Genomic DNA, 11,077 nt, shown 5'->3' on the forward strand with positions numbered 1-11,077 from the left:
AAATAAATATGGCATTGATAACAGAGACATGTCACCAAACCCAATCACAATTTCACAGCTTTAAAAGCCCAAGTTGGTTCTTGACCAAAAAATAATTTAAAAGAAAGATCAAATAACATAATGAAAAGAGTAATCATTAACCAAAACAATAAATCTTAAGGTGCCCTAGCCTTCTTTTTCGTGTCCTTTTCTAGAATGGGAAGAGAAAATCATTAAATGCTGCAACTTTAAGACTCTTTTTGTTCTTACATAATGACTACTTGATAACAATGTAAACCTAACTTTTTCATTGCAATTATTTAAAGAAAAAGCTTTGCCTTTTCCTTAAAAAGAAGAAAGCTTTGACCTCACAAATAACTAAAAAAAAAGCTAAAAAGCTGGTTTTAAAAAGTACATGTTTGGTAATAATTATAATAAATAAATAAATATTTAATTTACATTAGATAAGATTGCTATGTAGAAAGGCTAATAATTTTAAATGCATAAGAATCTGGATAAAATGGCCATTATACAGTATTTAAAGGTCAAATTTGGAATATCATTCTTGTTTCACTCGCTTCATATGTTCGGATACAGAGATAACACACATCATATAGTCATGCAGCATTTTCTTTAGATTTTAATTTTTTATTATGATATTTGATGATTTTTTTTATTATTATTTTTTTGTCAATAGATGTTCATTCAAAATAGCTAGACGAAAACAAGGAGACTGAACAGGTCTCAAGCACCCAAAGAAGATAATTTCGCTCCATCCTGCTCGCAGCGGACAGAGCAATTTTTGCCAGGGAGTTAGCCAAGCTGTTAAGCTACCTGGGAATGTGAACAAAGGTGATAGGCCTTACACAATCTGCTAATTTAACAACATCTTGGACAATTCCCCAACTATCCAGTGGAGGAGGGGAGATCTTGTTCAAGGTGTTAACAAGACCAAAGCAATCCGATTCCAACTCTAGATCCAGTGGAGGATGATTCATTCCATTAGATTTTTAAAATTTATGTGAATCATTTGTGTTCTTTTATGGATTGTTTGGTGAACCACCAAATGCTAGTTTTCTGTGTTATTGAAGACTTCAAAACTTTTAGACACGTGTTTTAATTTCAATGTACAACCTTTTTTTCTTTCGGCAAGAATTTCAATTTAGGAAAAAAAAACTAGTCAACAAGAAGAAACAAAGCTTTTAAAAGGCTTACATTATTTGCCTAAGAATATGCTGAAAAGCACATTATAAAAAAAGGATTGTTTGAAATCATTTAAAAGAACCAACTTTCTCACTCCACTGAAAAGAAAGAATAGATTCTCATTACTAGAGAGTGTGGACTCCCTTACTCTCCTTTAGCACTACAAGATGCAAACCATCATGGTTTTGGTTTAAGGCATCAATATATAAGAATCAATTCATAATCGATTTCATATAAGGGTGTCAATTGCATATCGAAACTGTTTAACTATATCGAACTGACGCCATCTAAAATCATATAATTCAAAATTCGGTACGGTACGTAGCAAAACTAAATTTATTCAGTACGGTTCCAGTTTTAGGTACTCATATCGTTGATATGTATCAAAATCGTACCGAATTGGTACCATACCAAATGTAATTTTACAATTAAAACACTTTACATTTACCCTATCCCTAATTCCTTGTTCTAGTTTTTTGTTTCGTCTTTCACTCCTCTTCTTAGATTTACTTGCTTTGTTTCTATTAATTAAATTTACTTGTTTTGTCTCTGTTAATATAAGATTTTATCAAATGTTTAACTAATTTTATTAGGTTCGTAATGAACTAATAACAAAAGTGGCATGTGTTCATTCGTACTAAAATTGTATTGCACTAGATACTGTGTTTAAACCGTTTTTCCGCACCGATTTAATACTGAAATGTACCGAACTGTTTTTGCAAATATTGAAACCAAACCGCATAAATTTGGTACTGTACGGTTCTAATTTTCAATATTCAAAGTTGTTACCATATCGATTGACACTCTGAATTTGACGCACGTAAACGATGATTCCATTAGATACTTGATCAATCTATCAAAAGCTTTGAAATTGATGGAATGAATTGAGTCAAGTCCTTTAACATATATTAAGTTAGGTTAAACTAGCTGTATCTGAAGGTAGGACATTGCTTGAGTGCTGCGTAATTAATTCGCAGACCCTGCAACGAACGGTCAAGATTTTGATCTCGACTGTCCATTTGTGAAAAATGTATTTTCACTTTTGACAAACAAGAGATCGAGATCGAAATCTCAGTCAAGATCTTGATCTTGAGTGTTCGCATCACAGTGCTGCGCATTAATTGCACAACACTGATGCACATTAATTGCGCAACACTTAGGGTTGCAATTGGTCAAGGCTGGACCGGGCTTTTGCAATCCCAAGCCCAGCCCTATGTATTTTAATCTAAGCTCATTCTCGCCTTGACCCTAATTCATGGCCAAGGATTATTGTCCCTACTCCTAATTGACCTTGTCCCTAGCCCTGATTGACCCTATTTGTCCCTAGCCCTAATTGGCCCTATCTCTAGCCCTGATTGGCCCTGTTTGTTCCTGGCCTTAATTGACGCTATCCTTATCCATGTTCCTAATTCATTGAGATTAAGCATCATAGATAAAATTAGGTCTAGGATTAGGGCCAAAATCAGGGCCAATGTCAAGGCCAAAAATTAGAGACAGGTCGGGATAGGCCCGGTGGCCAAAGAATAATCTCAGGCCCACCCTTGGCCATAGTTAGGGCCAGAATATTTTGGCTCTAACCTGCCCTCAAGGCCAAAATCTTGAGCCCAAGCCCTATTCGAGTTCAGAGCGGGTCAAGGCCGTCATGGCTAAACTTACACCCCTAACAACACTGAAGTCGAGCACATGAAACTAACATTTCGAAATAGTCTCCATAATTAGGTTAAACTAGTCGTATATGAAGCTAGGACGTTGTTTGGGTGCTGCATAATTAATGTGCAACACCTACAACAAACGGTCGAGATTTCGATCTCAACCATCCATTTGTGAAAAATGTATTTTCATACTTTTGAAGAATGGATGGTCAAGATCAAAATCTCGATTGAAATCTTAATTTCTATCGTTTGCAGCACAGTACTCTGCATTAATTGCACAACATGAAGTTGAGCCCTTGAAGCCAACATACCAAAATAGTCTCAATTAGGCATATAGCAGATTCTGACCTTTACAGGACTTTATTCTTTTAAGTCTGAAACCAAACGGTGCCCTAACAAATCGCACTTTGTAGACGGTTTGGGAAAGCAATTTAGCCTAATCCTCTATGATAAATCTAACGTATACACTAGGCGTGCGCAGTTTAACGAACACCTTCACTTGACAGTTGCATTTTCAAACATAACAGCCAAAGCAAGTGGTAAAACCCAAGTTCAGTCCCCCGAGAAAACCAGTCCAAGCTGGTGTTGGGGGGACAGAATAGTCAAACCGACTCAACTAGAGAGAGCATTGAATGCTCTCAATGCTCTCTGTACAGTGTGATTGTGGTAGGAGCTTTTAATTTGCGCCTATTGCAGATGAGCGTCTTTAAGATCGCTTTCACTTCTCAAATCAAGGATCAGAAATTTATTCCTTTCCCAATTAAACAATTCCAAATCGGAACTACTATCTGATCTTCATCAGAATCTCGTTTTCCCGATGTGAAATTGCTTAATTTTTGCATTTTTTCGGGGCAAGATTGGCTGAGCTGTTGGATGATGGATGGGGAGTTCTTTTGCATGAAGAAGATATTTTTACTTTGTATCAGTTTCAGATGAGGTTGTTTTAGATCGGTTTCTGATCTAAGACTGATTCAACCTCTGTTTTTATTTTTTTGTTGGCTGATCCGGAGTATCTTTCATAGACAGTCACTCTCAATTGGAATTTTGTCTCTGAACGCTATAGAATGCGAAATCCCATCTGGGTTTCCTTTAGAACCTCATTTTCCGTGCTTCACTGGTGTGGGTTTTCTTAGTTCTGACATTTTTCCGGCGTAAGGTGTTCATTGGTTTTCTTAGGTTTCAACTGTTTTAAATGGGTAACAAGTTTATGCGCTTGAAGAAGAAGGATGAGAAGGACTTGGGTTCGAAGAGCAAGAGACATGGGAGATCGCAGCGGAAAATGGCGGCCGAAGAGGAGCTTTTGCACAGACAAGCCTTATCGATGGCACTTCATCAGCATCAACTATCACAGAGGTTCGATGGATCGATGTCCAGGAGAATTGGGTCTACAAGTGCGCGTTTTGGGTCCGCAAGGAAGACGCTTTCTGATTCATTCTCTAATGGAAAACAGGTTGGTTTGAAATTAAAACTGAACTCTTCTCGGTTTTCCGGTTAGCTCGCTAAGTAATTTTGATGTTTTTTTTAACTGACAGTGGATTTTAATGCGAAATTCTATTGAATGAGCCCCAAATCTGGAAAACTTATAGAGCCAAGTTCCTAACTATATATTAACAACACTAATCAGTAGGCAAGCTGGGATTTTTTTGATCAGTCGTGCTTTTGAGTGTTTATGGAAAGAAGAAAGGAGAAAAGCAAAAGATAAACTTTCACTGTTTGTGAGCATCCTGCTTTTTGGTTCAGGTGGTGCATTATGATTGTCTTGGACCCGTCTGCTAAAACATTTCATGACAAAGAATTCTAAGCCTTTTTTTTTTTTTTTTTTTTTTTTGGTTTTTGGGGGGGGGGGGGGGGGGGGAGAATTCTAAGAATTCTAAGCTTTAGGGTCAGCGTAATAGTTAATCCAGTGAGTCGATCTCATCCAGAGAAACCCAATTCCTGGTATAAGACCTTTCAAGGGCACAAGTGCGTAGGTTGATTCATCGGATATGCTCCCTTACAATTTAGAAATGTGAGCATTGTTGACCTAGTTTTTAAAGATATCGTCAACCAACTCAAGCTACATTTCAGAATGTAGGTTAGGCACCTGATTTGCTTCAATGAAATGGTGAATGTCATTGAGAAATTCAGTAAATGTTCCAAGTAAGAGACTGATCAATGATTGGGCTAGATGATAAATATAGATGATTGCAGTTATTACTGCATTGTGTCCATTGGCAGTTTCTGGTTGTTGCAATGAACTTTTGTGAAGGATACAGATGCATTTGTAGCAAGCAGGAGAAGTTTGTTTGTTTCTGTCCTAAGCAGTCCAGGACTCGTGAACTGATGTGGGACCAGCATACTGGTAATGGTGAAACTCATTTCATCCTATCAACCTCACAAAACACTTTCCTATTTATATTTTTTCAGTCTTGAATGGATTTGTTGCCTCATGACCCTCATCTGATTTTGCAGTTTAATCGAAATGGATAAACAACATGAAGTTAAATTTCTTTAAAATTTCTCTTCCATTGCCATAGTAAAGAGACACTAACTCTGTGATACCATATTTTTATAATTTGACAAAACTTTGCTTTCCTTCAAATATTTGAAGATTAATTGTAAATGGGTGCAATCTGCATTGTTTAATAGATAACTGGAACGTACAGGTCTGTTCCTAAACTAATGCAGCCAAATAGAGGCTGAAACCACTGATACTTAAAGATCTATTTGAAATTTTCCTGAAAAAGGGGATAGGAGAGGGTGGAGCATACAATTATTTCAGTATCTCATCATGTCACCTTTTTACTTTCTTGTCATTTTAAATAAAATAAAATAAATGCAGGTAACTTATGTAAGAGAAATTTGGAAAAATATATGATCTGCAGGTCCCAGAATTTTTGGAGCATCTCCAAACAAAAAAGTTTGTTCTAGTTCATGGAACAGGATTTGGAGCATGGTGCTGGTACAAAAATATTGCTTTGTTGGAAGAAGTAGGACTGCTTCCAATTGCGTTAGATCTCCTAGGTTCGGGGATTGACCAGACTGATCCGAACAGTGTAAAAACTCTGGCAGACTATGCAAAGCCCTTGATTGATTATCTGCATAACCTGCCTGAGGAAGAACAGGTTGGCGGCACATTTAATTTTCATGATTTATCACGCCTCTTCTAATTACTGTACTTGCAATCATTTGTGAAGCATATTTTAACATGTGTAGTTTATATACAGATAATTCTGGTTGGTCACAGTTGTGGAGGTGCAAGTATCTCTTATGCTCTGGAATGTTATCCAAAGAAGATTTCAAAAGCCATTTTCCTTTGTGGTACTATGGTGGCAGATGGTCAGAGGCCTTTCGATGTTTTTACTGAAAAGGTGTGCAATTCATGTTCTTTATGAGCCAAAATAATTTATGTGGTTGTCAAAACTCAGAATTTTCAATTTGATAAAGAGTACTAAGGTATGTGATCTGGCAAGCTGTGTTGAGTCCAAAGTATGTCTGTTGAGGAACCTCGTTTAATGTTCTTCAAAACAGAAAGGGGAGAAATTACAGTTTGGACCTTCATCCTTAGGGATATATATATAGGACTAGGATTCTCCATGTTGGTGGTACCCCATTTTTTCAATCCATAAGAACCCAATGGAAGTTATCAACTGATTGTGTCATTTACCGCCACCAATGATATTCGTAAAATAAAAAATAAAATAAATATGCAAATGAATTTCCTTAAGAACAAAAGAGAACTCAAATCAGATGTAGATCAGGAAAATTCCAACAGTGAGATCTGGTTTGGAACCAAAATTTGTTGTTCAAGCACCCTAGTATATACTGTGCCTCCCCAAGATTGGCCAAGCGTGAGACTGAAAGATGTAATAATCTCATTGAAACATGAATTAAGAGATTTGTGGGCAGATCCAGGTGGAAGTGAAGATTATTTGCTGCCAGCCGCTTGATGGGGTGAGTGCTAGCTTTGTTGGTGGAACTTAACTAAGGATCATGCTAAAACTTACCAGCTTAATCACAGTTGTGAAGTGTTGGTCAAAGAGAATAAGATTCTCAGTTTTCCTGGTCTCAGCAAATGGCCATTGGAGCTCTCCTGTTTGAATAAGTCATTTAGTTTGTACCTGATATGACACCGCTGGTTGATGATTCTGGCCTATGAATGACTTATTAGAGGAGGCAAATACATTATGTGAAATTAAAAATAGAGAAGGAAAAGAAAAGAACTTCTTTTTTCTGTGGTGAGATTAGTAATATAAGATTGTAAGTTATACATTCATTAGATCTGCAGATTAGACAAATGACTTACAAAGAGAAACAAAGATATTATAATCTGGGTGATGTGAAATTGAAAAGAAAGAATCTTGTCATACTATTATCAGACATACCTGGAGGAGTTCATGTGGTTGATTTTACTTGCATGGCCAGGAGGATGGAAGTTTCCAGTGCCTAAAAGCTACACACTGCAGACAAGAAGGGGGAGCCTAAAAATTTCCCAGTGGTTGAACTTCTGGGTTAATCAATTGATCTGACCAACCTGGCCAAAGAGGTGACCCAATTCAAAAAGCATTTTCTATTTCATTCTTCAAGGGGTAAAGTGTACAGTTCTACAGAGGTCAGAATGTATCAGTTGAACATAACCAAGGCCAGCATGCAAACTGATCAAAGAATCTCAGCACCAGTTATTTCTAATGAAAATAATCCAGTGTGAATTTCAAATGCCGCCTAAAATTAAAAATATGCTTGACAAATCCAGAATAATCTGTTTGGTCAGTCCTAAAACCATCTGCAAATAGGAAAAAAAATTATAGAATAACTGCCACTGTGGTTCACTAGCTAAATGTAGATTGTTCAGTCTTAAAAAGCATCCAATCCTTTTAGTGGGCAGCTAATTTATTCATGGATGTTTTCACTTCTTTGTGTTTTCTTACAGCATAGATATCTTCTTGCAGCTAGGGTCTGTTGATATTTTTATGGAAGAATCACAACTTTTGACATATGGTGACGGTAAAGATAAACCTCCTACAAGTCTTGTGCTTGAGAAACAGCAGGCAAAGGGATTTTATTTCAACCATTCTCCGGATAAGGTATGTCAACAGTTTCAGAATTCTTGACTGCCAAAATTTGTCTTGCTGCCCTCTTTTATATTAATTATCCCTAAACTACTGTGCTCTCTGAAATACTTTGCCTAAATTGAATACTCCTACTTTGACAAGGAATCCAAGACACTGACAAATTGAGAATTCAATGCACACCTAGGGGCTTAAAACAATATTTAGATAATGAACTCATATTAATGAGTAAACAGTAATAACAATCAGAACCAGAGAAAAAACATGTTCTAGTTCTGAAGTCCAGGTTTTGAAGATTTTGAATAGCACTAGGATTGAAAATCAGTTAGACAGATGAGTACTAGGAGTTCTGAACAGGAACCAGAGCAGAAAAACAAGAAAGTTGAGCTGAAATTGATTTATGGCAAAACCTTATTTCCTGAGGTGATCAGGAGTCTGGATTTTGGGCAAAATCTGGTGCTGCTGCTTTTCTTCTGTTTTTGCTGGCTTGGCTTAAATTCTGGATCACTCTGACACTGTTCTTTCTTTCTAGAGGAACTTGGGTGATAAAATCGACCCAGCAAGTTCCTAACTGAATCCCCCCTAGACATGCCTTTCTCATGCTGGAGATTAGCTAATGCACAAACCTGACCCAGAGGTAGTAGTATGGGTTTATTTCACTTCATTGTCATCACAATCATTGTGATTTTTAAGTATTTTCACTTTTTTGGAGACTAGAAAGACCCTAAAGAGGGACCGGTGAAGAAGTTCAAAGTTTTGTATTGAATCACGTCCATTGTGCCTATAAATTCATAGGCCACTGGCACATGGCAATATCATTTTTTTTCGTACCATGTTTAGCAAATGAGGCTATGGTTCCCAATTTACAGCCAGAATCGGCCAAAAGTGATCCCAATTCTTGCATTTTTTTAATCATTTTATTTAATCTCCATTTTTTTGTTCATTTTCTCCTTGTTCTAGTGAGTTTTTTTTTTTGTTGGATGAATAAAAAACTATATTAAAAACATGGGGCCAACGAGAAATACAAAGAGAAACATGGGGGTGGGGAACATTCAATCAAGAGGGCGACTGGAAAGAGGAGTTTAGACTCCAGGAACTAACAATCAACCTATTCCTTGGAGAGTGGGGGGGGGGGGGGGGGGGAAGTAATAAGTCTAAAAGAAACATCAAAATAGATGGCATTCCAAATCAAGACTTGGGATCGGGATTTGGAAGTTCATCTTCTCATGTTGCGCTCCCACCATAAATGGTGAACATTGGCAACAAAGACGAGCTTACCTACTTGGTCGCGAATCGTGGAGCCAGAGAAGGTTCTCAAGATCCAATTCCAATATCGAGCATTGGAAAATGTTTTAGTGATTTAAGATAGTAGAAAATGAATTAAGTTATCCTCTTGTACCAAAAACTCCAAAGATCACAGATCTTGGAAAATGTTTGCCTCTTCTTCTTGAATTGATTTTCTAGTATTCAGGCCAATGCAGACCAAGTTGGATCTGGAGGCAAATCTGGTTCCCAAATTCCAAATCTCCAATTACTTACACTGTGTTCCTATTTTAACACCCCCCCCCCCCCCCCCCCCCCGGAAAAAAAAAAATATTCCTATTTGGCAGTTCTTCTAAATTTACCCTCATGTATGGGGTTCGTGACAAAGAAAGGTTGAGAGAAGATTGAAAAATACTAGCCTTGCTGTTATATAATTGCATATGTGAGATGAGACACTTCCAGTGAATTAGCTGGACTTATACCTTATGATTGAAGGGTTCAATCAAAAAAAAATATTTTATCCAAAAAAAAAAAACACCCCCAAAAAAAAATTTTATATTTTCCCATTATTTTCAGTTCAAATAATTTAATTAACTTAACACCTTAGAACTAAAAGATCCTAGCCTTATGCTTTTGTTCATATTATTTGGTTATTCTTGTGATACAGTTGAAAGCCCTGCCTTTTGCATTTCTGTTGCTGTGCCATGCAAATCTCTCAATTGTAGTTAGGACATAGGAGTTATTTATGTATACTGCTAAACGTCCTTATTGAATGTGTCATGAATATGTTTTGTAGGGGTTACTTATGTAGATTGCTTTAACATCATTATTGAATGTGTCATGAATATGTTTTGTGTATCCAATGAATGCTAGGATATTGCATTGGCTACAGTTTCAATGAGGCCCATCCCTCTAGGACCAATCATGGAGAAGCTTTCTTTGTCACCTGATAATTATGGCTCTTCAAGGCGTTTCTACATACAAACACTTGAGGATCATTCATTGTCTCCAGACATACAAGAAAAGCTAGTCCGTGAAAACCCGCCAGAAGGAGTATTTAAGATCAAAGGCGCTGATCATTGCCCATTTTTCTCAAAGCCACAATCACTACACAAAATCTTCCTTGACATTGCCCAAATTCCATAGGTGAAATCACTGAATAAATGAGGATCTTCCTTTCACAGATGATGAGCAGGTATTTGTGAGGCCTGTTCATATAATCCAAGATAGCGGCAGAACTCATCTATGATCTATTAATTCAGCTTGGACATAGGGAGGGGTTCTTAATTGGAGTTCATGCTAGGAATAAGGTTCAAGTTGTGCTCAAAGACGAGGGCTGCAGAAGATATGGGTAAAGAGTATTTAACATTGGGAGGTATAATATGCTAATTTGGTACAATAGGTGGATAGGATTATGGTCATACCCATTCTATAAATAGTCTTCTTATTGGAGAATTGTTATAATTTTCTTCTTTCTTTCTTTTTATGTTGATTCTGTCGTTAAGTATCCAAAATAATAATGATAATAATCCCTTTGTTTACCTTTCTTCTGTTGATGTTATGGTTTTCTGGCCAGAAGGGTATCACAAATATGAGTAATCATAAGGCATCATAATGTTTAGAAATTTCATTCCGTGTTGTTAATGACTTACTATTTCCTGTCAGGTTTTCTCTTCATTATCATTATAAAATTCTGTCGATATTGATGTAGCTTTTGTGTCTAAGTTGGTCAACTTGTTCTGTACTGTTTTAGGCCACAGGGAGTTAATCGGAGAGAATGGTAAGATGTGGTCATGGAAAAAATGTCCACAAACACGGGTGGCATGAAAGGGCATTGGTTTTGGTAGTTTTGTAAAACTAATATTTGTTTTTGGGTAATTTAGTTAAACGAAATATTAGAGGTTAATCTTATAGTTCCCTAACAAAAATATC

The 11,077-nt window shown here is 36.8% G+C and overlaps 1 protein-coding gene across 1 annotated transcript; it reads left to right on the forward strand.

Annotated features, from left to right (window-relative positions):
* The first annotated feature begins 3,442 nt into the window (after positions 1–3,442).
* LOC149009694 (putative methylesterase 14, chloroplastic) lies at positions 3,443–10,856 on the forward strand. Its single transcript, XM_089164206.1, has 5 exons — positions 3,443–4,284; positions 5,699–5,938; positions 6,041–6,184; positions 7,763–7,897; positions 10,019–10,856. Exons 1-5 carry the CDS (start codon positions 4,027–4,029, stop codon positions 10,289–10,291), a joined length of 1,050 nt encoding a protein of 349 aa, XP_089020332.1. The 5' UTR covers positions 3,443–4,026; the 3' UTR covers positions 10,292–10,856.
* Positions 10,857–11,077: the final 221 nt, after the last annotated feature.

This window comes from Hakea prostrata, chromosome 7 (genome assembly GCF_041222555.1).
Source record: "Hakea prostrata isolate BN-2017 chromosome 7, UWA_Hpros_2, whole genome shotgun sequence".
In the NCBI taxonomy this organism is placed as follows: domain Eukaryota; kingdom Viridiplantae; phylum Streptophyta; class Magnoliopsida; order Proteales; family Proteaceae; genus Hakea; species Hakea prostrata.

Coding starts and splice junctions, on each gene's coding strand:
- LOC149009694 (XM_089164206.1), top strand. CDS start 4,027: ATGGGTAACAAGTTTATGCGCTTGAAGAAGAAGGATGAGAAGGACTTG. Junction 4,285..5,698: donor CATTCTCTAATGGAAAACAG/GTTGGTTTGAAA, acceptor TATGATCTGCAG/GTCCCAGAATTTTTGGAGCA. Junction 7,898..10,018: donor TCAACCATTCTCCGGATAAG/GTATGTCAACAG, acceptor AATGAATGCTAG/GATATTGCATTGGCTACAGT.